Consider the following 27,916-nt stretch of genomic DNA (forward strand, 5'->3'; position numbering starts at 1 on the left):
ATGGTATTGGCACAAAAACAGACCAGAAGATCAATGGAACAGAATAGAAGATCCAGAAATAGAACCACATACCTATAGTCAACTTGTATTTGACAAAGGAGCCAAAGATATACAGTGGAACAAACACAGTCTATTCAATTATTGGTTCTGGCAAAACTGGGCAGCCACATGCAGAAAACTAAAAATTGACCCTAGCCTTTCACCATGCGCAAGCATTAACTCAAAGTGGATCAAAGACCTCAATGTCAGACCGGAAACCATGAAACTGCTACATGATAGAGTAGGAGAGACACTGGAACTCATAGACACAGGCAAAAACTTCCTGAACAGAATCCCAGGGTCACAACAGACTGGAGAGAGACTCAATAAATGGGACTACCTAAAAATAAAAATTTTCTGCACAGATAAAAGCATAGCTATTAAAGTAGAAAGACAGCCAACCAACTAGGAAAAGATATTTACCAATAATACATCAGACAAATGCTTAATATCCAGTATCTACAGGGAACTCAAGAAACTAATCCCCCCCCCCCCCGCAAGCCCAAACAACCAATCACTAAATGTGCAAGGGAACTAAAGAGAGACTTATCAAAAGAAGAGGTTAAAATGGCAGAAAAGGGGGCCGGGAGTTTGGCCTAGTGGTTAAAGTGCTAGTCTCGAGAAAGTCCAAGGACAGTGCTCAGGCCCTGAGCTCAAGCCCAGGACTGGCAAAAAAAAAAAAAAAAAAAAAAAAAAGGCAGAAAAGCATATGAGAAAATGTTCATCATCCATGATCATAAAGGAAATGCAAGTAAAAACAACCCTAAGATACCACCTTACCCCAACAAGAATGGCCACGATTTTGAACTCAGATAATGACAAATGCTGGTGGGGTTGTGGAGAAAAAGGAACCCTACTGCACTGTTGGTGGGATTGTAAATTAGTTCAGCCACTCTGGAAAGCAGTGTGGAGGTTTCTTAAAGAACTGAAAATTGACCTTCCCTATGATCCTGCCATACTACTCCTGGACCTCTATCCTGAACACCATAACCCAGGATATGATAAGGACACCTGCTCAGCTGTGTTCATCTCTGCACTATTCACAATAGCCAGGCAATGGAAACAACCCAGATGCCCTACTGCAAATGAAAGAATACAGAAAATGTGGTGTATATACACAATGGAATTCTACATAGCCAACAGACAAGATAAAATAATGGCATTTGCAGGGAAGTGGATGAATCTAGAGTGAATTATGTTGAGTGAGACAAGTCAAGACCAAAGGAACAAAAGGCGCATGGTATCCTTAATATGTGGCTATTAGATCCAAACAGTACAAGAGCGAGGACTCAATATTTGCATACCTAATGCTATGGACATGGTACGGGAAATATAAACATAACTACATGGACATAAAAATCTATGACTCTATAGACAATGTTTTATTACATAGATTAATATGTATCTATGACATACAAACCCTCAGCCTAATTTTAATTATGTTCTAAAATCTAAGTGCCACTGATTGTATATAGATTCCCTTCTTGAATACTTGTTCGTTAAGCACGTCATGTGAAATATGATGTAAAAATCAATGTTAATTCTTTAATAAAAAATAATTGAAATATGAAACTGAAATGGAAAAACTCCAAAAAAAAACCCCACCCAAACATATTGGCCTTTCCTGCTGGAAAGGCCACAGCTGTCCTTCCTGGCCTTGCGGGGGGGGGGGGGGGGGGGGGGGGGGGGGGGGGTGAACTGAAGTGAAGGTCTCAGACCTCAGGCCCCTGACCAGCTGGGATCGCAGGCTGAGCCCCACTGCCCGGCTTCAGGGCCAGGGAGGTGGGAAACCAGAAAAAAACAGCGCCAGCAGGGGCTTCCGCGAGGCTGCCCCCCCCGGGAAGAGCATCTCCTCCAGGGACTGGGCAGGGCTGATGGCACCTGCACCGGGCCTGGGCTCCAGGCCGCAGTCCCACTTCCACAGAGCTAACTGTGAGCAAACAGAGGCTCGGGGACAGTGCCCAGGCCCTGAGTTCAAGCTCCAGGACTGGCAAAATAGATAAATAAATAATATCTAGATACATATAATCTCCTTCACCCGGCTGGCCGCGCTTGTGGGGCCCCGCTGGGCCCTCCAGCCCTCCGGTCCAGGGGCTCTGGAGACCCCAGGTCCTCCCGTCCACCCACAGACGGGACCGGGACGGGGGCTCCTCCCCGCCCCCCCCAGCTCCCCAGGGGTGTGTGCGCCCGGGATTGTCTGTTCCCCTTCCACACACCCTCTCAGCACAGTCCAGCCCAGCGGTGACGGGGGCGCGGGCGCGGGCGGCGGGGCGCGGGCGCGCGGCGCCGGGGTGCGCGGGCCCCGCAGGCGCGAGTGCGCGGGCGCCGCGGGCCCGGCGGCCGGCGCGGGAGAGCGGGGGTGGGGCGGCTGCGGCGCTGCAGAGGCGCGCCGGCGTGGAGGGTCGAGCGGGGGCTGGGCGATCCGAGATGGCGGAGCTGGTCTGGACGCTCGGCGACAGCAGGGTTGCGCAGTGCCGCGCGGCGGCGGCCGGCCTGGGCGCCCCGAGGCGCGGCTGGCAAGGTACGGGGCAGGGAAGGTACGGGGCAGGGAAGGTACGGGGCCGGGAAGGTACGCGGCCCTGCCAATCAGCAGGGCGGAGCGCGTGCCCGGGTGATGTCAGCGATCAGCTGCGCCCCGGCAAGGGGGCAGAAAGTGGCGGCGGCGGCGGCGCCCCAGAGCCGGGGAGGCCCGGGCCGGGGGGCTCGGGGCGGGGGGCGACAGCCGCAGCGGCCGGGGCCACGGAATCGACAGGCCGCGGGGGACCGTGCCTGCCATCCCCGGCCCCTCCTCCTCCCCACCTCCTCCCCGGCCCCTCCGCCTCCTCCCCTTCCCTTCCTCCTCCAAACGCGCCGGGCGCAGCCCCAGCGCTCGCTCGCTCCCTCGCGGCCCGCAGACCCGAGCGTCGGGACGCCGCCGCGCCGCTGGTCCGGGCCCCCGCCGCCATGGACAGCGACGAGGAGATGGTGGAGGAGGCGGTGGAAGGTACGGGCGGGGCCCGCGGCCGGGGCCCAGCCGGCGATCGGCAGGGTCGGGCCTGCGCGCGTGGCGGGCGTGGGGCGGGCACAGCCGATGGGGGGGTACAGCCCGGAGTGGGGGCTCCGCGGGGCTGGGGTCGCCGGGACGCTCGGCCGCTCCATCCCGTGCGTGCCGGCCCTGCGCCCCGGGCTGGGAGTTGCGAGCCCGCCCGGCGCCCAGCCTCGTCCGCGGCGGGGACGGAGGGGGGCGCATCGCCTCCGGGGCCGGCGGTCTCCCAGGAGCCCGAGCTCCTCGGTTAAACACTTGGGCCTCGCCGGGGTCGGGGATCCGGGGTCGGGGGTCCGGGGTCCGGGGGGGTCTGGCGGGGCGCACGGGGCGGCCGGGGTCGCGTGAGCGCTCGGGGCCTGGATGGGGGTCATCTCGGTTCGGGTCGGGGTCGGGGGTCCGGGTTCCGGGGGGGGGGGCTGGCGGGGCGCTCGGGGCCTGGATAGGGGTCGTCTCGGTTCGGGTGGGGGTCCGGGGTCGGGGGTCCAGGAGGGGGGGCTGGCGGGGCGCTCGGGGCCTGGATGGGGGTCGTCTCTGTTCGGGTGGAGGTCCGGGGTCCAGGGGGCTGGCGGGGCGCTCGGGGCCTGGATGGGGTCGTCCCGGTTCGGGTGGGGGTCGGGGGTCCGGAGTCCGGGGGGCTGGCGGGGCGCTCGGGGCCTGGATGGGGGTCGTCTCGGTTCGGGTGGGGGTCAGGGGTCGGGGCCCCGCGGCGCGCACGGGGAAGATGAAGTCATCTCGGGACGTCGAGGGGCCCGGACACGCGGGGTCCCCGGTGGGCGCCGGGCCCCGGCCCCGGCTCGCCCGGCCCCCACAGCCCCGTGGAGTTCCCCGCCCGTCGCTTTCCTTTTCCGCCGCTGTGTGTGCAGCCCGCGGGGCGGGCGCCGCGTTACACAACCCGCGGCCGGGCGTCCTGCCCCCCGCGGCCCCGCGGCCGCCCGCCGGCTGTCCCTGTCACTCCGCCGCGTGGGTCTCTCCTGTCGGGGCCTCGGGACCTGCACTCGGGCCGGGTGTCGTCCCTGAGCTCCCGGCCCAGGCCTCTGGGTTTCCTGGTGGGTGGCCGGAGGTGACCCTGCTCCTCGGCTCCAGCCTCCTGAGCAGCTGGGGGTCCAGGCCGGGTGCGCCACCCCTCCCGGGGCGAGGCGCCCCAGTTCTCTGAACGGCATCCAATCCCGTGTAAAATTCATTAACTTGAAAGCCACGTAAAAGTGTTGGGGTTTTTTTTCTTTTAACTTTAGAAACACTTCCCCGCGCTGTGAACCCACAGAGCGCGCTGGGCTCTTCTGGGTGCATTGGAAGTTGGGGTTTAGTGAGCCTGAGGGCGTTCCCGGAGCCTGTCCACAGGAATCCGGGGAATCTAAAAGCTTCTGACTTCTTGCACCTCCCCATCAGGAAGAAAAAACACAAAAAGGCTGCGCGCAGGTTGTTGCTGTTTTCTTATAAAAGTTTGATGTAGATCATCAGGACAGGCCGTGGGCCAGGTGACGTGCCCACGCGGTGACTTCAGAGGACAAGGCCTGGTGTGCGGTCCTCCTGCTGGCATTCTTCCCTGCGCTTGGGGCAGTGTGAGCTTCAGAAATGCCTCCGGCCGGAACCAGCCGAATCCCCAGAGGCTGAGGTCTGGTGACCCAGGCTCAAAGCTGGCTCGGGATGAAGAGTCCAATTAGCCACCAAAAATCTGGAAGTACAGCTGTTGCCTAAATGGTAGAGTGCCAGCCTTGAGTGAAGAAGCTAAGAGACACATCCAGGCCCTGAGTTCAAGACGCAGTATCCACACACGCGTGTGAAAGAAAAAAGAAATGTATGCATGTTAATTCTGAGATTGTCCCTCGGGGTGAGGCAGGAAGTCTCTTGGGGATGCTGTTTTATAGGGTGAGTGTTCACATTGGTGCCCTCAGTTCTTACAGCAAGAGGAACATCAATAATCACCATGCTGGTGAACTAAGTTGCTGAAAGCTTGAATAGACAGATGGCTTGGGACACAGGGTTACTTAGCTGTAACTCTCAGTAAACGGATTAAATTTTATTCATTTTATTTTTCACTTGTTTCTTTTTTACTGTTGAGAACCAAACTTAGAGCTTTCACCCTTGCTAGGCAGGTGTTCTACCACTAGGCCTCTGGCCCTAAAGCGGCCTCTAAACTTTAAAAGTTCTGAGAGGGGTTGGAGGCATGGCTCAGTTGGTAGAGCAGCTAGCCAATGAGCAAAAGTGTCAATTATTGAGTTGGAATTCTGTCTCTGACCTTTAAAAAAAGAGAAGGAGGAGGAGAAGGAAGAGGAGAAGAAGAAGAGGAAGAAGAAGAAGAAGAAGAAGAAGAAGAAGAAGAAGAAGAAGAAGAAGAAGAAGAAGAAGAAGAAGAAGTTGTTCCTGGGAAAATGAGCTGGTGTCATGGCCCAGCAGTGCCAGCCCATACTAGGCAATAAAGAGTGACCCTCAAAAAAAAAAAAAAAGAAAAAGGCGTGGCTCAAATGTGGCACACAGCCCAGCAAGTACAAGCCCCTGAGCCACAGGAAAGAAGAAAAGCCCCGAGAGGCCTGTCAGCCCCAGACTTGAAGACTGCCTGAAGAGTACGTGAGAGCCTGTGGTAGAACACACGCAGGGCCTTCTCCAGCCACTCTGGGCCTCTGTCAGCTTCCCTCAGGAAGACCTCTTCCTGAAGGAAGAAACTAGTCCCAGTATTTAAACACTGGCTCCCGCCCTTGCTGTGGAAACTTCAGCTTTGCTTTCCATATTTCATTGTTTGACTTTGCAGTTGTAGCTCTTTTGTTTGGTTGGTTGGGTTGGGTTGGGATCAGTTGTGGGACTTGAACTCAGGGCCTGGGACCCTGTCCCTGAGCTTTTCTACTCAAAGCTGGTGTTCTGTCACTTTGAGCCATAGCACCACTTCTGGTTTTTGGTGGTTAATTGGAGATGAGTCTCCCAGACTTTCCTGCTGGCTTTGACCCCCGATCCTCAGATCTCAGCCTCTTGAGCAGCTAGGGTTACAGGTCTGAGTCATGGTAGTTGTGTAGCAAATCTGTTCAGGTCTGTGCTGAGTGCTTCTCAGATGTCACGCATTCCGCTTAGGAGAGGAGCATGACGTCTGTCCTGATTCTGCAGAGAAATTAAGAACCAGTCCTAGGACGCTTACTGAGGAAGACAGCACTGCCTCTCCAGACCCCTCTGCAGCCAAGCTTTCTGCCTCCTGGTTTTTTTTGGATGACTCAGGGAAGTGTAGGAATTGAAGAGTCACCAAGTTGAGAAGCATAGTATGAACTCCATAGCAGCACTCTTTGGGTCCCCCCCCCCCCCCCGGGCTTCTGTGTGTGCTGGAGAATTGGATTTGGGAAAAGAGCATTATTCCCACCTTCCCTGTCTTCATCACAAGTCTGCACTGGAGAAGCTGCTGTCGCCAGGGCTGGAGTGTAAGCAGCTGCTGCATTGCCTGCACACTGGCTTTCTGTCCCAGGGGAACTTGCGGCCCTGGTGAAGGTGGATGTGTGTCCAGTGGGTATGGGGCTGGTGGAGCAGGTGACAAACAGGAGGGGTACACCTGTGTCATGCTGTACCTGAGGCACCCTGCCCCCTGGCAGAGCAGCAAGCCCTGGGCCCCGAGGGCCCAAAACCTCCAGCTGAGCTCTCCTACAGGCTGTGAGGTTGTGTCTGCCCTCCTTCACTCTGCAGCCCCTGTTGGGATTCTAGATGGTCTTGAGTGGCCGGGATTACAAGTGGGGGAGCTGCCTCCCTCCCCCATCCTCTGCTGTGGCTAACAACAACAGAACCACTTTGAGGCTCGTCATCCTTCCTTAGAGTCACTGGACACAAGAATCTGTCATGCTGCACCCATCTCCTCCTCCCCACAGACAGATGTCTGAGGTCAGTTCAAGTCAGCTTCCCGTATGTGAAAAAGTGGAAGCGTGGAAGGAAGTAGCAATTCCTCCCGGCCCCAGGAAGCCTCCGGGCACCATTTCCCGGAAGAGGCCAGGTATCCCAGAGCTGGGCTGAGAAGGGATGGTGGCAAGTGGCAGACCAAAGTACTTCCAGCAAATTCTTTCTGGCCTGCACAGGAGGAGTGTGGCTGGGGAGGAACCTGAATGCGTTGTGCAATTGTGCAGATACCCAGGGGGAAGAAAAGCAACAACAAAGTCCAGAGTGACCTAGAAGCTGGGAGAGTCACTGAGGGGCAATACATCAGCTCCTCGGAGCAAGGGACCAGAGAAAAACAAGCCACTGAGTATTCCCCTGCCCCCCCCCATCCTATCCTGCCTCACAGGCTTCCCCGCTGCCCACCCAAGGCAGGTGTGAGCCGGGCACAGGGCGTGAACAGTATGCCCCTTCCAAGTGACTGCTGAGCTCTGGAGAAGGATGATCCTAAGACCCCGTTAAAACAAGGGATCCCAAGTGGCTGCACTAACCCCACCCACTCACCCCACCTCTTCTGGGTGCCATTCTGTTTTGTTTTGTCTTAACAGTGATTTAGTTTCCAAAGTCAACAGTGTATGTAACACACTCTCTCTCTCTCTCTCTCTCTCTCTCTCTCTCTCTCTCTCTCTCTCTCTCTCTCTCTCTCTCTCTCTCTCTCTCTCTCTCTCTGCATGAGGCCCTCAGCAAGTGGGTATGTGATCCTGAGGGAGTTTCGGGTCATTTGCCCAAGACTTAGACTTGACCCTTATCAGACATGGGGACATTCTGAAGTCATTCTGGGAAGGGAAAAACAAACAAAAACTATCCATGCATTCGGGAGAAAATCTTTAGAAAACCATGGAAGAGCAGATGTGTGATCGATGGATCGTGTTGCCCTTCCTTCTCTAACTCCTAAGCTGAGGGATTCCAGACAGTCAGTGCAGGCAGGGTTCCCGCAGTCCAGCGTGCGGCTGAACCACCGCCGAAGGCCCCTGCGAGGTGGCCGAGGGACCAGGCCAGGACAGCCTGACTCCATCAGAGCAAGGACACAGGGCCTGGAGAGGCAGGATGTGCTGCTGGCAACTGCGTTTTGTAATCTGTGCGAGTTACCACAAATCTTCTTTCTACTTCTTCAGGGGCCTGAGCAGTGCCAGCGCTTTAGAGGCTTCAGCCTGGGTGCTGAGGGGGGAAGGAGAAGGGTCCCCTTTTCTGTTGAGAAGTGAATTGTGGAGCTGAGATGGATCTTCTGGCTGACAGGGACATTCCTAAGATAACAGGAAATCGAATGTAGATAACAGGAAAGCATTTAGCCCTGGGCCAGCACAAAGCCACTACCCAAATGGTTTTTCTTCTGTGTCAATTTCCCTCACCATTAAATTCACTATTACTGCCCTGGGAAAAAAAGAATCACACCATCTTATTACTGTCCAAGCAACATTTCAGTGAGAATCATGTGAGAATAGGGAGAGCTGGGAATGGGGCTCAAATGGTGAAGCCAGCTGAACAAGCACATGGCCCCAAGTTCAAGCACTCTACCTCAAATAGAAGAGGGAGGGAGGAAGGGAGGGAGAATTAAGAGCCCAGGGAATAGTGGTCCAATCACTTTTAGTATCTTCCCTGCTTTTACTTGGCTTAGAAAGTCTCTTGGTTATAATTTAGTTGGTGATGGAGGGTATTTTGTACGTTGCATTGTTGTTTTCATAGCTTGTAAGCCGTTTCCTACTGCTCAGAAAACTACTCAAGGCTATTATATATTCAGGACGGAAGTCTTGATTAATCACAATCTTAATCTAGTGCTTTCTGTGGACCGCATCCTGCTGTTGCAAAGGAAACAGAACAAGTCAAGAGGATGCTTTCTGAGGCCTGGCCGGCTTCCTTATTCTCACAAGCAGCCCGCCGGCCCTCACGGTGACAGGGAGGGTTACAAGCCCTGGGTCTTGTAAGAAATGACCTTGAAGTTCTCTGCCCCCCCACTCTTTATCCCCCCCCCCAAGGAGTGAAAGAAACAAAGTGACAGGACTCCCTCTGTTGGCATCAGGACCTCAATTCCCCATGGGGCAGAGTTGAAATTGTGTGTGTGGTGTCAGTGGCAGGGCTTGAACTCAAGGCTTCCTGCTCTTGCTTAGATTTGTCCATCACAGCTGGCACTCCACCACGTGGGTCACACTTCCAGCCAGGACTCTTGTTAGGACCAGTAGTGATGCTGAAGTACCTTTACTGCATGAGATGACACCTGTCGTTTTCACTGGCATCTAAGTTGCCACGCTGAGAGAATCCCTTTGGAGTTCATTCATAAATAGGGCAAGGTGGAGACTGGACAAACTTACATGAGAAGTTTATGCCTAGTGTTCATGTTTATCATCGCATTTCTTCCGTCTAAAGTGGAATAGCAAACGTAACTGGTCTTTTGTTTGTTTTTTTTTTGCTGGTCCTGGGGCTTGAACTCAGGGCCTGGGCACTGTCCCTGAGCTTCTTTGGCTAAGGCTAGCACTCTACCACTTGAGCCACTGTGCCACTTCTGGCTCTTTCTGCTTCTGTGGTAGTGAGGAATCAAACCTGAGGGTGTCACTCTACCACTAGGCCAAACTCCCCCCATGGTGAAAGAATTTTTAAGAAATTAGTAAGTACTCTCATCCGAGAATAACTTGATTATTCTGATATTTATACCTAAGTCCAAAGTAGAACACTAAATTCCTAGCTTTGTGAACAGCTAAATTTAATTTGTTCCCAACAACACTTCATAAACAAAAGCTTTTAACTATACAGTGATAGAATTTTTTTTTCTAAAAATAAAGGAAATTGAATCTCCTTCAGTAACAGAATTGTCATCATTAGATATTCAGACAGTGATTCTCCAAATTACTTCCTATGCCTGGGGCATCAAATCATGTCACTTCCATTTATTTTGGTGAAAAGAAAACCAAAGCCTAGTGCCTACCTAACATTAATCTCCTGGCCCTTGTAGAAAAGGCTGGTGTGGAAGTGAGTCACTGTGGTCCATGTAAGTAGTCATGTATTCTAAATAACCCGGTCTGTATGGGGTCAGATATTAATTAATAATTAGGCATCATATTTGCTTGCTTCAACTTTATGTTTCTGTAACCAATAAGAAAGATAAAAAGTGTCTTGGTTCTTTATGAGACTATTTGCCATCTCTTCTAAAGGATAATATTCTTGGAATTTTTTTCTATTTTGTGGCACCCAAGCACCTGATGCAAAGCAAGCACACTACCACTCCCAGCCCTATATTATTTGTGTGTGTGCACATGTGCACGTTGTGTGTACCAGGCTTAAAATCAGGAACTCTTACTCAGCTGGCTTGCTTATAGATGATGCTCTACCACTTGAGCCATGCCTCCAGTGTGATATTTTGCTGGCTAATTGGAGCTACAGCCTTATAGACTTTTATCCCAGGCCAACTTTGAAACATGGTTCCTGGGTCTCAACCGCCTTAGTATCTACAATTACACATGTAAACTGCCATACTCTTTCCCCTCTTTCTTTCTCTCTCTCTCTCTCTCTCTCTCTCTTTCTTTCTCTCTCTCATTTTGGGATTTGAACTCATGGCTTTGAGCTTGCTTGGTAGATCCTCTTCTACTAAGCCACACCTCCAGCCCAATATTATTCTTTCATCCTGTTAGGAGAAATAAACCACTTTAGGGCACGGAAGTGTTCAGTAGGGTTGTCTGTCATGGCTCTGCACCATCTGGAAACCACATTTTAGTGTTTAATGTCCCTGCATTGCATAATAGGTAATGTTTTCATTTCCCTTTTCAGCCATGACCCGAGTTGTTAGCCCAGACAAAAGCCAGTGGGGCAGCTACTGCCTTTATTTCCAGCCACGGCTACAACGTCAGCTCCCAAAAGACTGGGGAGGCACTGATGGGGCTCCAGGCTGGGCTGCAGGAAGAACAGGCCCTCAAGATCCCTGTGCTGAGCGGGTGAGGCTGGCATCACCACTTAGTAGAGGCACACAGCCAGCATACAGCCACTGAACATGACTGCGTGAGGAAAAGCAGGGAGGCTCAGACGAAGCTGACGCTCAGAGGGACTTCCAGTCCAGGGCGTATATGTATTGGAGCTGTCTTAAAGAGCTATTCCAAGCTGGGAATGTGGCTTAGTGGTAGGGTGCTTGCCTAGGATGCATGAAGCCCTGGGTTCAATTCCTCAGTACCACATACACAGAAAAGGCTGGAAATGGCTCTGTGGCTTAAGTGGTAGAGGGTTATCCTTGAGCAAAAGAAGCTCATGGACAGTGCCCAGGCCCTGAGTTCAAGCCCTAGGACTGGCACCAGAAAAAAAAAAGTGTTGTTCTATCCCTCCTTGTCTGTATTTCATATGTAATGGCAGGGTTTCAGATGGGTCGCCAGCCCTCCCCGCCTTCTCCAGAAAAATACACAAGAAAGCTGAGCGCTGGTGGCTCAGGCCTATAATCCTAGCTACTCTGGAAGCTGAGACCCAGGACAGAAAAGTCCATAGAGGAGGCACCATCCTCCCAATAACCATTAAAAGCCAGATTGGACACAGAAATGGAGGGACAAAAGGTGAAGAAATGCAGCAGGGGCAGTCACCAGACACTGTAGAAATTGAACTCTACAACTGTGGGTGGGAGGGAGAGCCAGGGAAGCGGTGACACTGTCCAAAAAGTAATGTATTCTACCTGACTTCTGTCACTGTAACACCAGGTTGGAGGCATAGCGGAGCCCCTTCTGGTTTTCTTCCTGTCTACTTTCATTTGGTAATAATCCTTTAAGACAAAAATCTTACTTGACCAGATTAAACTAAAAAACAAAACAAAAAAACTACCATTTTATCACCCTTCTTCATGGCCAACTCAAGTTCACTAATTGTCTATTAACATAAATCCTGAAATACAGTGCTTCTGTGACATGCACTCAATCTTGTGGTTTTGCCCTGTTTTGCCTCGCTCTGTTTTGGAACAATTCTTTGCTGTCAGTACAAAATCTTATTTATGGGCTGGAGGCAGTTGAGGTGGGAGAGCCTGTGCTTGGCACAAAATAAATAAGCAAATAAATGAAGAAAACATTTTTTAAATTTATTTATGTGCAAGATCACTTTTTCTTCCTTTCTTTTTTATTTTTATTTTTTATTTTTGGTAAAAGTTAACGTGAGACTGTTTGAAAAGACCAGAGAAAACAGATCAAGTGATCTGAGAGCGCTGGCTGGAAACATCACCACAAAGCACCAAATAAAGTGAGAGGCTAAGAGGCCATCGTACCCTCGTTTTGGCAAGTCTGTGGGGATAGAACAATCTAGAACATTTTATTGATGGCTGCTGGGTGGGAGCTGAGGCCTGGCCCAGGTCAGGCAGAGAGCAGGAAATGAGGCCACAGAGTGTGGATACCGAGAACCCCGGCTTCCCGTCTTGCATTCCCAGACCAACTCCCGTGTGGTGCTTCATTTCTATGTGGACTTTGCTGCCACTTGGATCGCACGCGTGTGTGCACGTGTGTACCAGTTTTGTGCCTGAACTGCATGTGTGCACGTATGTACCAGTCCTGTGCCTGAACTCAGGGTCTGGGCCTTTGTCCTTGGGTGGCTAATTGGAGAACACAGTCTGCTGTTTCCTGCTTAGGCCTTCACTCCACTCTCAAGTAGCTAGCTTTACAGACACGAGCCACGGCACCCAGCTGCTGCTTGGATTTTTAAAGGATGCCTTTACACAGTTTTCCCACTTTGGTCCTTCTAGGAATATAACTAACAGATGTGAGTTAGCCAGCGAAGGCTCGCTAAAATAATAATAATATTAAAAAAAGATCTTGAGCAGCAAAACTATCCTAATATATGCAAGAAGAAAGCAAAGGGAAGAGAACAGGAGCCCAAACTCTTTACATGTTAACTCTGCAGTCATTGTTTCTGGTACTAAAGAGAAAGTGACGTCATCGCAGACACAGGAGAGAAGTAGATGTCTGTTGTGCTGGTTTTGAAAGGCAGTAGCCCAGCTTGAGAGGCGCCGTGTCAATGAGCAATCCGCCAGACTTACTAGAATGTGAGAACATTCTAGTCTTGCTCCTAGCCCATCTCCAGTAGGCTAGCTTCACTTTTCCAACGCTGTCAGTAGATGACAGTCATCAAGTGTGAAAGCCAGACACCCCTCACTTTATGTAAGAAAAGAGACACAGGAGTAAGCAGGGTGCCAAGCAGAAGTGTTCTTTCCAGGCGGTGGGCCGGGGCTCAAGAAGGAGCACTGTGCTGCGAGTTCCAAGACCTCCGGGATGAAGTGGAGTGTAGATGGAGGGGATGGTTGGGCCTGATAACGCCTGGGAAGAGCTGTGCTGCGACCTCCCCCACATGTAGGCTGGGTGGGGAGGGAGGGTTCTTGGCTGCGGATGCTATTTCCTGGTGGGGAGACTGCAGATCAGAAAGATGCGGTGGACCTCGGAGCTGCTCACTGATACCGGATGTGATACTCGGGATGTGATTACGTCTGGCCTTGTGGGGAAGCCCTTAGTAAGTGGTGACACACTGGCTGTGTTGCTGTGGACGTGTGAGTCCGCCAGTGTCCCTAACAATCCCATCGTGTGGGGTAAGGGGAAGAGCTTTGCCTGCCGGGGAGGGGCCCGGGCCTGGGGACTGGGGGGCATGGAGGGCGGAGGACGGAGGACAGAGCATGGGCAGAGCCCGGCTCAGGTTTGCCTTTGGCCCCTCTCCCCAGGGGAGCTGGACGAGGATGGATTGCCACACGGGTTCTGCACCGTCACCTACTCCTCCACAGACAGATTCGAAGGCAACTTCGTCCACGGAGAAAAGAACGGACGCGGGAAGTTCTTCTTCTTTGATGGCAGGTAGCGCTCCGTTCCAGCCTCTTGTGCGTCGTGTGGGGGCCCTGCTAGCTTGCGTGAAGGAACAACACAAGTGACAGAATTCACACAGCTGGGGCTGAGGCAGGAGATCAAGGCTAGCCTGAGCCACACAGTGAGACCCCAGAAACCAAAAAATCAAGCAACTGAAACTCATCATGAAACGTTGTTTCTGTTTACTTACTTTGCAGTGCTACAGATCACACCCCAGGGCCCTTGTGCTTGATAGGCAAAGACCACCAGAGTTCCAACCCTGAAAAGGGGCGTGCGTGCGTGCATGCATGCGTGCGTGCGTGTGTGTGCGTGCGTGTGTGCGCGTGCACACCGGTGCACGGTCCTGGGGCTAGGCACTGTCCCTGAGCTTTTTTGCACAAGGCTAGCATGTTATCACTTGAGTCACAGCTCCACTTCTGACTCCCTGGTGATTTATTGGAGATCAGAGTCTCAGACTGTCCTGCCTGGCTGGCTTTGAACCCTGATCCTCAGATCTCAGCCTCCTGAGTAGCTAGGATGACAGGCACGAACCACCAGCACCCAGTTTGTTTTAATGATTAATTCCAACCTTTTCTTTTCCTTGTTCCTAACCTCTCTTTTCCACTTAAAAAAAAAAATAGGCTTTGTGGCTGGGAGTTTGGCTTAATGGTAGAGTGCTCGCCTAGCATGCACGAAGCCCTGGGTTAGATTCCTCAGTACCACATACACAGAAGAATCCAGAAGTGGTAGAGTGCTAGCCTTGACAAAGCCCAAGGATATTGCCAGGCCCTGAGTTCAAGTCCCAGGACTGGCAAAAAAATAGGCTTTGGATAACGAATTGTCACCTTGACCCTGGCCAGGACATTTCTTTTCCCCTGCCGAGAAAGCCAGCCCCGTGCCTGGTCACCGCTGACCTCGCCCAGGCATTGGCTCGTGTGTCTCTGCTCGGCATCCCTTTAACCTTCTGCCCGTTTCCATGGCAGTGTATTTATAGCTCTTGTCTGGAAATGTGGCTGTTCATCTCATGCTGCAGCCCTCCTTTTATTCAGTCAACAGCACTCATCTCTGTACATGTCCTTTGCCCCTCTTTGTGCTTCGGGTACTTGATACTTGAATACAAGGGTAATAGAGTTCTTGCAGAGTGGGTGTGGAAGCAGAAGGAGCAGGACTGGTTCAGGTGCACATGGTTTGGAGATGAGAGACCACAATTGACTGGCTGTCTGGTTCATGTTGGTTGCCTTTGGCTTTATAAGCCTGTGCATGAGTATTATTAATAGGCTAGCCTGAGTTTCCAAGCCTGTGTGCCAAGCAGGGAATTGAGGGTGGCCCCCAGGACCTGCCCTCCATGCTGTGGGCAGCTCAGGAATGATTCTGTCAAGTCAGTCACTGACGACCATGCTCTCCATCCACTTACCCCAGTGTATCTGACACAGGTGGTGATTTGCATGTGTCACCAGGAGAAAAAGTTGGTCAGGTTCAAGCCCAAGCCGTCTGCAAACTGGAACACATGCGTACTTACTAGTGAGGCACCCATAAACTCACTTTTACGCTACCACCCACTGAGTCTTTTAAGGTGGAAGACCAGCAAGTTGGCCTCAAACGTGCAATCCTCCTGTCTCTGCCTCCACATGCTGAGACTAGAGGGGTACACTACCACTCCGGAGTATAAACCCACTTCTTGACATGTCTGTCAAATATCCAAGTGTTTCCCACTCCAGAGCGTCTGCCCAGGCCATCCTCTGAGCTCAGTGAAGTATCCACATGGTGCCCACCCAGGCCATCTAAGGGAGGCACCGACAGGCCACCGGGCAGGCTGTCACAACATAGTGCTTGGTGACACTTCAGAGAAGTTGCAGCAGGAATAGCCTGTGAAGGCTTCTATGCATCTGACAGTGTCCAGCTTGTGTTTGAAAGAGGCTTGGCAGATGGATTCCTCAGTATTCTAAAGGACAGTGTGAACTGAGGCAAAAGATCTTTTGTGACACTCATCAGGGGAGGAAAGGAATCACTGGGTCCACCTGCCCTTTGCCCAGTGCCAAGCCACACGTCGCCAAGGTGGTTTCCCTTCCCCTTGTACTCATGAAGGAACTTGGAGATGCAGTGGCTTCAATCCCCTCCCTCGCTTACCTGGCTGAGACTAAGTCAGTGTGAGTTCCTTTCTACCTGGTAGCTCGCTGTCTCTGCCACAGCTGGCAGAGTGGTGGAAGGTTTTCCTAGGAAATCAACTCAGACTGAGTCCTCTGCCAGCCTCTTGGTCTCCTTGCACTTCTGTTTTCTTATTTGTACACTGAGATAAATATACCTGCTTCTCGGAATGGTGGTCGGAGGAGAAAGGCTGTAAGACCAGGTCAAGTGTAGTGTGCTTTGGAAAGGGCGGGATGGGTGATGCTGGTGATGGTGATGGTGGTGGTGGTGGTGGTGGTGGTGGTGATGGTAATGATGATGATGGTGATGGTGGTGGTGATGGTGATGGTGGTGATGGTGATGGTGGTGATGATGTTGATGATGGTGGTGGTGGTGATGATGATGGTGATGGTGGTGGTAATGGTGGTGGTGGTTATAGTGGTGATGATAATAGTTATGATGGTTGTGGTGGTGGTGGTGGTGGTGGTGATGATGGTGATGGTAATGATGATGATGATGATGATGGTGATGGTGGTGGTGATAGTTATGATGACAGTGGTGGTGGTGATTTCATCATTACTGTTGTTCTTGGTTGATTATAGTGGCTCGGAAGAACATAGCGTTTTGTGTCTTTTCCCTCCCATACTCACTCTCACTCTCAAAAGCTGTGAAGATTTCCCACTAGTAAGCAGAAAATTCCGCAGAGACACCCTCTAGGTGTCCTATAATCTGGTTCAGTTCTGACAGCCTCCTGAGAGTGCCGGGCCGGCCCATCACCTGCCGGTCACACGAGTTAGGTGGCAGTCCCCGTCCCTGGGGAGTCCACCTGTGCTTCTGCCAGTCAGCGGTCATAGCACGGAAGCCACACAGGAGACACAGCGCGGCCTGGAGCACCGTGTCCTGGCTAGCATTCGCCGAGCCATCCAGACCTCACTTTGTGTTTGTGTGGAGCCTTCCTGCCCCAGGCAGGACTTACGGCCAGCTGGGTGGAGAAATCAAGGAGGCCCATCTCTTCAGGTTCCCTGGGCCAGAGGAGCACTGGAGGCCATCCAGGGCCCCTCCAGAGAGAGGTGGTGCTCAGACCTACTATGAGACAAGAGAAGGTCAGGAAACTTCACTGCCCACTGTCAGCTCCAAGACGGAGCCAGGGGAGATGACAGTGACAAGCCGGAGACTGTAGTTGGAAACACACACACACACACACACACACACACACACACACACACACGTCCATCATACTACCATAGCATCTCAGTGGGTTTTACTGCTGTAGCAGATCCACCAGTGTGTTTTCAGTAGTTCATTTCAGGAGTTCAGTCTGATGTGAAAGAGAGAGGCTGTGAAAGAAATAGAGTAGATGCCTGCCCCCGCCACATTCCCCCCTGGGACTCTCACACTGGTCCAGCACTGGGGAGGCAAAAGGCCTCAGCAGGATTCAGCCTGCAGCCCCCTCTCCCATCCTGTGGGCTGCGATCCTGTCTGTGCGCATGTGTGCACAGTCCGGGTCTACATTAAGCATGGACCCACAGAGCGAGCCACGGCAGAGGTCCCGAAGCTTCTGACAGGGCCTGGCTGTATAGCTGGCCACGTGCCCGCTGGGGTGAATTCTAGTAGCAGCTTTCTCAGAGGCGAATCTGACTGTAAATGGCACATGACTGCACTCGCCAACACCATGTCTTCTAAAGATCACCACAGGGACTCTTGGTGGAGACTAATTATGACTGCTAAACTTGAAGGAAGAGTTAGCGATGTGGAGAGAGGCCCGCAGGTAGCTACACACGCGTGCATGTGTACACGTTGGGAACCCATTTGTGTTCCTGGAGAGCCGTCTCTAGACGTCTTCCAGGGGCCCCAGGAGCACCCCGAGAAGGGGTTAGCGCCCAGTCCAGGTGGCTCAGCTTCCACCGGGCCTTGAAATCATGGGTAGGTGAGACTTTTGCAGAGCTGTTCTTGTCCTTTCCTCCAGCAGAGAAAAGATAGTTAGGAATCCAGAGACCATAGTAAAATCGTTCTTCTTCATCGTACCCACTGTCTGGCCTAACAATCAACGCACGCGCTCGGAAGTGGGCCGGGAAGGGCGTGCAGGTCCTCGGGGCCCTTCCCTGGCGGTGGACACAGGCTCCCGTCTTTCCTTCTCTCACAGCACTCTGGAGGGCTTCTATGTGGATGACGCCCTGCAGGGCCACGGCGTCTACACCTATGAGGATGGAGGCATTCTGCGGGGCTTCTACATGGACGGGGAGCTGAACGGGCCAGCAGAGGAATGTGACCCAGACGGCAGGCTCATCTTCAAGGGGCAGTACAAAGACAACGTCCGCCACGGCATGTGCTGGGTCTTCTTCCCGGTAAGTTGCGACCACTCTCTTCCACACAACCCCGTGGCTTCTCATCCAGAAGAGCAACATGAGAGTCTGGCACCCACAGCATCGTGCCTGTCATCCTAACTACTCGAGAGGCTGGGATTTGTGGATCACAGTTCAAAGCCAGCCCATGTAGCGCTTATCTCCAGTTAAGCAAAGAAAACCAGAGTGGTGCTGTGGCTCAAGTGGCAGAGTACTAGCCTTGAGAAAGCCCAAGGACAGTGCTCAGGCCCTCAGTTGAAGCCCCAGGACTGGCAAAAAATAAAAAATCATAACTCCTGGGGCCAGGAGTTTGGCCTAGTGGTAGAGTGCTTGCCTAGCATGCATGAAGACCCGGGTTCAATTCCTCGGTACCACATACATAGAAAAAAGCCGGAAGTGGTGCTGAGGCTCAAGTGGTAGAGCTCTAGCCTTGAGAAAGTCCAAGGACAGTGCTCAGGCCATGAGTTCAAGCCCTAGGACTGGCAAAAAAAAAAATCATAACTCCTTTGGGAAGTCAGACCCTGGAAAGACAGACGCTATGAGTTATACCTAGGAAAGGCTTTTCTTGCCCTGACGGTGTAGAGTAAATCTGTGTAAGAGTGTCTGGGTTTGGGGTTCTCCGCCAGGATGGAGGCAGCCTCGTAGGAGAGGTCAACGAAGACGGGGAGATGACCGGGGAGAAGATTGCCTACGTGTACCCTGACGAGAGGACTGCGCTCTTCGGCAAGTTTATCGACGGAGAGATGATCGAAGGAAAACTGGCCATTCTTTCGGCCAATGAAGAAGGAGGGCCACGCTTTGAACTGGTGCCTGGAAGTAAGTTGGAGATGCTGCAGAACGGGGCTGGTAGACAGCAGACTCTGTGCCTCAGTGGCTCACTTTCAAGGTGTTGTACCACAATGCCTTTGTGGTATATACCAGTCGACACAGCTGGCCAGCCAGGCCCCCGCTGGGCCCAGTCTTGAGGCTCTGGTCAGGTCCCATCTGCTTTGTGTAGCTTAATGATGGGGTCCAAGCTGAAGACACAGTGGTGAGGGGGATTTTTTTCCTGGTGTACTCCATGTGTCACATAAGCAGATACCTGTGACGTCTCTGAAAGCCTCACTGTAGAATTCCCACTCACTCTTCAGACCAAGTCACGTGGCCAAGCCACATGTGAGACAGACCCACTGAGCCACAAGTGTTATCAGGAGATTCTGAAGAGAGTCCTGTGAGAAGGACATAGATGGGAAATTCTCAGGCAGGGATGAGGCAGCAAGCAGTCGGTGTCTATATCTCCAGAACACTGACACACCATCTTCAATGCCAAAACACAAAGCAAGGGAACTCTGAGTGTCCACAGTGACACAACAGTGACAGCATAACGGCTACAGGGAGAGGTCAGTGAATCCTGGCACGCACGTGTGTGGCAGAGCGGCGTGCTGCACAGAGCCTAGACTATAAGGGCAGCGTGCCACCTGGAGGCATTCCTGTCAGGGCTGTAGAAAACCAGGAAAGTAGAAAAATCATGATTGTGTGTTTTAAGTGGCACAGCATAAGAAAACTGTCCAGAAGGGCTGGGAGTTTGGCCTAGTGGTAGAGTGCTTGCCTAGCATGCATGAAGACCCGGGTTCAGTTCCTCGGTACCACATACATAGCAAAAAGCCGGAAGTGGTGCTGAGGCTCAAGTGGTAGAGCCCTAGCCTTGAGAAAGTCCAAGGACAGTGCTCAGGCCCTGAGCCCAAGCCCAGGACTGGCAAAAAAAGAAAAAGAAAAAACTGTCCAGAATACTCCAGTTTCCTGCAAAGCATGTATGCATGGATTTCTGATTCAGGTTGAGTTATAGGGAGAAGTTAATAAATCCAGACCTTTTTAAATTATATTTACCTAACTAGAAGAGGAAGAAGATTTTTCAAAATAAAGCTGTCCAAAAATGGGAAGTCATTTATTTACACTGAGGTCCAACTTGGATAGCTGTAAATGTCTCTGTTTTGATAATCAGTTAAAATCGAAGCATGGGATTCTGGATTCGCTCCTGGACAAGACGAGGGAAAACTGGTCAGAATGTGCATACGGTCATCTTGGCAAAAGTACCGTGTAATAGAAGAAGTTCACAAGAGGAATAGCGCGGCCCTTTGTCTTTGCCTGCTGTCTGATGCAGCATTGTCACGTGGAGTTGACACGCAGAGGACGTTTGTGATGAGACTTAGTGTAAGGAGATGGGTGTTGGTAGAATTCCACACCACTGGTGATTATGCAGGAAGACGTGAAAATGAAAGTAAAAATGAAATCTGATGAGCACCTCTTTTCACCAGCTCACTGTTCTCACATCATCGGCGTTTAATTAGCTCTTCCTGTCCGGGGCTAGAAGCGTCTTGCCTGCCTGAACTGGATGATGCATCTATGCGGACATTTCAGTTTGTTTGTTTGTTTTTAGGTTCCGTGTACCACTTTGATAAGTCAACTTCATCCTGCATCTCCTCCAATGCTCTTCTTCCAGATCCGTATGAATCAGAGAGGTAACTTTTTCCTTACAGCTTTGCTTGCACCGTTTCTGTGAGGTTAGAAAGCCCGGTGGAGGGAGGGAGCTGCCTCTGGCTCCTGTGCAGGCTGGGCAGCTGCTCAGAATCCGCCCCTGGCTGAAGGGTCCTTTTCCCCTTGCAGATCCTCTAAGTAGTGAGTATATGTTCTGAGGCAGGGTACTTTCATCGCCTCCCATTTGAATGTGGTCCTCGTGGCAGGGGAGGAGGAGAGGGAGTGGTCCCCTGGGAAGCCCAGAGCCCCTCACAAGTAACTCACAGGAAGAAAGCTCCAGGGGAGGTAGAATGGGGTACTGCTAGCTCCAGCCTGTCATCCTAGCTATTCAAGAGACTGAGGTCTTAAGGATCATGGTTCAAAGCCAGCCCAGGGAGGAAAAGTCTTAAGAGATTTTAACCACAAAAGCCAGAAGCAGAGGTGTGGCTCAAGTGGTGGAGCACTAACCTTGAGCAAAAAAAAAAAAAAAAGTGTAGGGACTTTGCCCAGGCTCTAAGTTCAAGCCCCAGGACACCCTGTCCCCCAAAAAAGTGTAGGTAAAAAGCACTGCATCCGGTAGCTGTGACCTTCCAGGTGTCCCAGTCGGTTTCTTAGGGCTTTGCTGTCTGTCTCTGTGGCGAGACCCACGCTGCCCTTGAGGACAGCATCACACCCTCCTCAAATCTACCCTGCACCACTAGAAAAACCTCTTTTTCTCCTAAGCCCAATTCATAGGGTCTGGAGTGCAAAGCCAGGCACGTTCTTTATTCTAGAAAAGCAAGATAGAAACAAACGATGCGGAGTAAGAAAGCATTCCATTTCATGCCAGACGAGGCCCTGGTTCTAGAAGTGCACTCAGAATGTCAAGTCCTAGTTCCACTTCTTGCCTTGGGTATGAGATGCTAATCCTCTAGCCTTGCATTCACGGCGGGGCCTCCCTAGGACCCCTAAGATACTCCCCCAGCAACTGGTCTGTTTCTGTAAGGACCCCGCCTGCGGTCTCTTTTTCTCCTTGCCTGCTCACACAGGACCACACGCAGCGTCACAGGCAGGAAAATGGGTGGCTGGAGGCTGTGGCCCCACTACAAAGAGGGAAGGGCTAGGTCTCTGCACTCACCCCAAAACACAACCGTGCTGAAACTGTAGGCGTCAGTCTTGTCTGTTATCATGGTGACAATTCTGCCTCATAATATTCTCAAGACTCTCAGCTGTTTATAGAAGCAAATGTTATTTTTCACACACACCTGGAGTTCAGTAGGTTAGCTAAGGTTCAGCCAAACCTTTGGTAGGGGTCCATGAGGCTCAGCTGCCCCAGGCTGGACCCCTGGCCTCAAGTTGGGTTCAGATCTGTCTTATGTATCTATTCCAAGCCTCAGACAGGAGAAGCAGCACCCAGAACAGAATCTCCTGGAGTGGGTGGAAGCTGGAGGTTGATGGGAACTTGTCTTGTTCCTGAACACCTGAGATGTGCCATGCAGTCGTTAGTCCTGGTTCCAACAAAGCATAGCACACAAAGCAAGCACATTAGGGCAAGGAATGGGCTCTGCCAGCTCAGAAAAATGTGCCACAGGGCCAGGACATGTAATCTATTGCAGAGCGGAAACAGAGTAAGAAGAAGGCGTTGAGATTTCCAGTCCATGAAGGAAACATCCACAGCTGTGCCAGCATGTCCGAAGGTCTGGGAGTGGGTGATGGGACACCTGTGCTATTGTTAAATGCAACTCGGCGGCCATGACTGGTTTTCTCTTCTTACAAACCATTGCTTGACAAACCTGTGTGTGAAGAGCCATCTTGGTGTTTAAAACAGGCCTCTCCTGCTGTCTGGCTTGGACAAACTTGGTTAATTAAGTACGAAAAATGTTTACCCGACTGATAGGACCCCAAATAGTCATGAACAGTGAGCTAAACACCTACAAGAGAAAAAAAATATACAAATACCCTTCTGTCATATACTGAGTAACTTTACAAGATAATTTCCTATTCCGTTTTCTCTGCTCTCAATGCTTCCAGATTGTGGTTTATTGGTATCTTCCTTCTTTATTGGATAATTAGGAACTGGTCCTAATTTTGTATTCAAAGAAATGATTTGGATTTGTTTTCCTTCTTCTCAGGGTTTATGTGGCCGAGTCCCTCATTTCCAGCGCAGGCGAAGGGTTGTTTTCCAAGATACCTGTGGGCCCTAACACTGTCATGTCTTTTTATAATGGAGTGCGAATTACACACCAAGAGGTGAGTGTTTCAAGCAAGTTTCCTTCGAAGCTTGACACATTATCACTTGAACTGACGCGTCCAACCTCTTGCTGGTGAGTTAGAGATAAGTCTCATGGATTTCCTGCCTGGGCTGGTTTTGAACCTTGATCCTCATATCTCAGACTTTTGAGTGGCTAGGATTACAGGTGTGAGCCAGCAGTGCCCAGCTGAGAGGCCTTCCCAGGCGTGGAGTGTCGGGTGTTTGTGTGACCTTGTGAGGCACGGGAACCTTGCTTTTCTGTATAAAACGAGGAACCTCACATAGTAACTGGGTGCTGCGTTACCTCACCCATGTGTGGAGACGCCACGCTTGTCATGCATGGCAGGCAGGTGCAGGAGGCTGAGGAAGAATGAGTTGATTGATGCCAGCGTGATCCTCTGTGCCTCTGGGAGCGGTGCCTCCGCAACACGGCGTCTTGTTTCCACAGGTGGACAGCAGGGACTGGGCTCTAAACGGCAACACCCTGTCCCTGGATGAAGAGACAGTCATCGACGTGCCTGAGCCCTACAACCATGTGACCCGGTACTGTGCCTCCCTGGGCCACAAGGCGAACCACTCCTTCACTCCAAACTGCATCTACGACATGTAAGTCCGTGTGCAGCAGCAGGGGTGTAGATGCCTGGGGTCTGGGATGGGATGGGGGGATGGAATGGTGTTCTTCGGCCTCAGAGATGGCTTCCCCATGACAGTGTCCCCGGAACGTTGGCCATGAGTCTCAGCAGTGTGGCTGAAAGCTCAAAATCCAGAAAGAATAAATGGCTGGGCATTGGTGGAGAGCTGGGAAGGAAGGGGAGCAGTGTGCCCCTGGGGTACAGCGCACCCGAATTCCAACACGGCGGGGCCTGGAGAAGGGCCTGCATGTGAGGCGCTCCCAGCTGACGCCCAAGCTGCTGGCCGCTCCCCCGGGGCACTCCGGCCAGTGCAGGGTGACCACGTGTGGGGGAGCCCCCCCCCCACCGCCTGCCTTCCACCTGGCCCCGGGTGACCTCGTGCGTCTTGATTCCCAGGTTTGTCCACCCCCGGTTTGGGCCCATCAAATGCATCCGCACCCTGCGAGCCGTGGAGGCCGAGGAGGAGCTCACGGTTGCCTACGGCTATGATCACAGCCCCCCCGGGAAGAGCGGCCCCGAGGCCCCGGAGTGGTACCAGGTGGAGCTGAAGGCCTTCCAGGCCACCCAGCAGAAGTGAAGGGCCTGGCTTCGGAGCCAGACCCCCCCGGGAGAGACTTGCATCTATGCACTCCGTTCATCTGCAACCGGACCACTAGGGCTGGCTCTCGCTGTGACTTCAACCCCTCCTCCCGCGTTCGCAACCTCTTCCTCCCGCATACTAACTAGGTTTGACTGTATTACTCATCCCCAACTTAAAATTAGCTAGCTTCACCCTGGCGTCCCACTGAGAGGTTTCGGGAGCACTTGACGTCAGACAGCGTGGTGTTCTTGGGTGGTTCAAGTCTAAATCTGGACCACATTCGGAGATGCCAAAAAATCAGACTGAAGGAGCAAAGGGGTGTGTGTGTTCAGTCCTTTCGTTGTTGGTTTCTCCATGTTTTTTTCCTATGGCCAGTGTAAACTGTGCGACTCATTTGCACACGTGCCATGTGGAAGGTAGAAAAACTATTAGATCTTTGTTCTCTAAATGTAGTAGAGTTTGCCTTTTAACCTTGATCTGTATTTTATAATAGAATGGCTTTGTTTTGGGGGATTCCCCCCCCCCAGCAGGCAGAAAGAAGCCCATTTTCTGCCTTGAACCCACTCTCTAGCCTAGATATTCTGTAATGAGAAAACTCCTGAGTGGACTTGCATCTCTTGATTTTTTTTTCTATACCATCATTTCATTCTTATGTCCTAATATCAAGTACTGGCTCATAGGGCCAGAATATTATTATAGAATTATTATTCTCGCATGTAAACAAAGATATCTTTGCTTTCAGATGTGGGAAGAAATGAATTACTTTGTTTGTATTAAGTTATGGGAGAGTTGTAATATATATACCTTAAGAGGGAAGAAAGGTAAATTAGTGTTTCTAGGCAGTAATTGTGGTACTTTCCCAGTACCTTTGGTAAAGCTAGTGAATTTCTTTCTCCTTGGGTACACATTACATGTACATAAACCTAGTGCAGTCTGGCTTGTGACAAGGCATCAAATTCAAAAGTCAAATAGCAAACCTTGAATTCTGCATTAGAATTTAAGAATTTCTTTGAAATCAGTACAATGAAGGCAGACATACTGACCAGCAGTTGTTATAAACTAACCTTAATGCTAAAAACTGTTCATCGTAATCATTTCAAAGCTCTTACCTGCTTCACAGAATTGTAAGCTGAGTTCACACCCATACAGTTTCAAAGCAGCAACGCCCATAGCATTTTGGCTGTCTCACAAGCCACGTGAAATCATGACTGCAAAAATCAGGAGAAAAGCTCTTGTGTTTAGGTTAACACATTAAATCTGTGGCTTAGTGGAATGGCCCCGAGTGAACTCTGAGGGTTTGGGCCTTTTTAAATACACTCGGCACATGCCACTGTGCTGAAGCTCAGTCTTGAGAGCTGCTGAATCCTTGCAGGTTTCCAGGTGTTCGTGAGCCAGCTGAGAAATACCTGTGGGTCTAGAGGAACCCTAAGTGCGTGGACAGAAGGAAGTTTGCTGTCTGCTGGGTCACCTGGCTCGTAGGAAGGCACTCGGGAACGTGCTCCATCTTCCTTGCCTTCCCCATATCTGCCAGCTGCTTGCAACTGGCCAGTCAGGGTCCTTGGATGTAGGACTCAGCCCTCAAGACTGCCCGAGCCCAGCAGCAGCTGTGGTGGTGGTTTCTGAGAGCACTTTGAATCCCAGGATTTCCAGAAAACTCTCCCATGAAATGAACCAAGTAAAGTCTTCACTTGAAGAGTTGTGAGTACAGGATTACTGCTGTTCTCTGGAAAGAGGCCCTCTGTCAGATGGGTGGAGCTTTCTGGGTGTTCTAGTGGGTGTTCACATGGACAGTGTACTGACAGGTGTTGCTGTGTTCTCGTGGGTGTTTTCCATTGAAACATGTCAGAAGTGGATTGCTGTCTCCAAGAGAATGATGGCTTCATGAGGCCAAGTGAGTTGGGCTTTGAAGCCGGGCGAGGATCAGGGCAAGGAGGCAGGAACAGCCACTGGTCCCCACACACTGTGACTGGCCAGCTTTCCTGGACCACACTGGCTGCTCCTGTCTGAAGCAGGGCACAACTCCTGTCCTAAAGAGCTGGTGCATTCTCCCATTCAAGCAGAGTCGAATTGGTTTTATAGAGGGATAGAAGAATCTTAGTGGTGATGGACGGCGCTCTGGCTTAAACCAAGGGCCTTCAGACTACTTGGGAACGACACACCCAGCTGACCTCCGGCTTTCCCCAGCACTCTGCGTACTAGCTGTGTCTTCCGGCAGTCCTTTTCCTCTTCTGCACACAGAGGACAGCAAGTGTCTGGGGGCCCAAGTGGAACAGCAGCTCAGCCCAGTCCGCCCATTCCTCTGGGCTGAATTCTTCCCCTCGCTTGCTGGCCTCTCCCTGGCGCTCTGCATGCCTTTCTGACTGTCTCCTGGGCACCGTTTCCTCTGCACTGCCTCTCGTGCTGTGGTTGTCTCTTGTCTCTGCCCTCCTGCTTTCTCACACACGTCTGCCTCCGTCTTTCCTACTTCCTCCCTCACACATATACACACAAACGTTCACACACATCACTAATTGCCCCCCCCATATATACACACAGCTTTGTCATAGGTTGCAGAGAGAGGCCGGAAGTTCAGTGACAGGTAGAGAAACGGGATAGGAATTAACAAATTAACTGTTGTGAAAGAGTGTTCTTTGTTTGACCTAAAGCGGAATATCCTGATGAATTATTCCACCCCACACACACACACTGGAAGGAAATAAGCGGGAAGCAGCTGCAGCTGGTCATTTCAGTAGCATTGTCACCACAATAAAGATAAATGTGACAGATCCCATGTCCCAGGAAATAAAGAAAGCGGGGGTCCATGTGTGCGGCGTATGTGTGTGTGTGTATGTGTGTGTGCACACACGCGCACGTTTACGTGGTTCACTCAGGCCGCCTCAGTACACCTCCTGCATGAGCAGGCCTTCCCATCGCATCTTTTCTGTGCGTTAGCTAAGCGTGGTCCCCAGCAGGCACGGCTGCCGAGAAACCTGTCCCTGGAAGAATGAGATTTCCAGCCAGGAGCATGGGGACTTTTGCAAACTGCACAGGAGGACCCGAGGTTGGCAGACCCCATCCTTGCGTGACTCTGCCTCTTCCTGGATCTCTCTGAGCATCTAAAATGGAAGTTTGTTTTTCAAGACCTTTTTGAGCCCAGGTGGGACTACAGTTTGCCCTCTTGGCACATTGGGTTCATCACACGTGGAAGACTATTTCCTTGTCACCAACAATCCCTCCTCCAAATGGAAAGCCAGCAAAGCCAAATGTAATTTACAACCCTTAATTAAAATATTAAAATTGCATCAGCTGGGGATGTGGCTCAGTGTAGCACCTGGCCTGGTTCTAGCCCCAGCCCCAGCAAGTCAAAACATAAAAATGCAAAAATAGCGAGTTCAAGGGCTGTCTTGAAGAGTCAGCATGTGGCACTTTTAGTACCTTTCACTTATTATGTACAAAAACTTAAACCACTTTCCGAAAACGCATTTGAAATCTTCTATGAAAGTAGAGATAGGTTTTCTTCCCCCCGCCCAAAAGACCTGCCTCCAGTTGTCTTCATAGTGACATAGAGTCCAGACAGCTTTTCTTTTAGAAAAACAAAACGGTTGCAACACAAGTAGTTGTAATGTTTCTTTGCCGCAGATCAAAGGCTGACAAAATATATTAAATTTACATGTACTTGAGGTATGTTGATAAGATTGTGTTTGGGGCTGATTTTGTTTTGGGGCTTGGGGGATTTTGTTTTTTTTCCTTAAATTTTTTCCCTTCAGAAATTTGGAACCTTGGTGCCAGGGGTTTTGTTTTG

At 51.4% G+C, this 27,916-nt stretch overlaps 1 protein-coding gene across 2 annotated transcripts; it reads left to right on the top strand.

Annotated features, from left to right (window-relative positions):
• Positions 1-2,428: 2,428 nt before the first annotated feature.
• Positions 2,429-27,806, top strand: Setd7 (SET domain containing 7, histone lysine methyltransferase). Of its 2 annotated transcripts, none has more exons than XM_090356928.1 (8): positions 2,429-2,560; positions 13,617-13,746; positions 18,002-18,203; positions 18,827-19,016; positions 20,617-20,698; positions 22,805-22,922; positions 23,372-23,529; positions 23,952-27,806. In XM_090356928.1, the coding sequence occupies exons 1-8, from the start codon at positions 2,467-2,469 to the stop codon at positions 24,130-24,132; spliced, it is 1,155 nt and encodes a 384-aa protein (XP_090213054.1). In that variant the 5' UTR covers positions 2,429-2,466; the 3' UTR covers positions 24,133-27,806. The 2 variants fall into 2 exon arrangements, with proteins under 2 accessions (XP_090213054.1, XP_090213055.1); XM_090356929.1 differs by lacking the exon at positions 2,429-2,560 and adding an exon at positions 2,870-3,022.
• The last annotated feature ends 110 nt before the right edge of the window (positions 27,807-27,916 follow it).

The sequence above is a fragment of the Megascapheus bottae genome, chromosome 23, assembly GCF_031878675.1.
Source record: "Megascapheus bottae isolate mThoBot1 chromosome 23, mThoBot2.hap1, whole genome shotgun sequence".
In the NCBI taxonomy this organism is placed as follows: Eukaryota; Metazoa; Chordata; class Mammalia; order Rodentia; family Geomyidae; genus Megascapheus; species Megascapheus bottae.

Excerpts from the sequence above, each read along its gene's own strand:
- Setd7 (XM_090356928.1), top strand. The coding sequence starts at position 2,467 with ATGGCGGAGCTGGTCTGGACGCTCGGCGACAGCAGGGTTGCGCAGTGC. Across the intron at positions 20,699-22,804 it reads GATCCGTATGAATCAGAGAG|GGTTTATGTGGCCGAGTCCC; the intron begins GTAACTTTTTCC and ends CCTTCTTCTCAG. Across the intron at positions 23,530-23,951 it reads CCAAACTGCATCTACGACAT|GTTTGTCCACCCCCGGTTTG; the intron begins GTAAGTCCGTGT and ends CTTGATTCCCAG.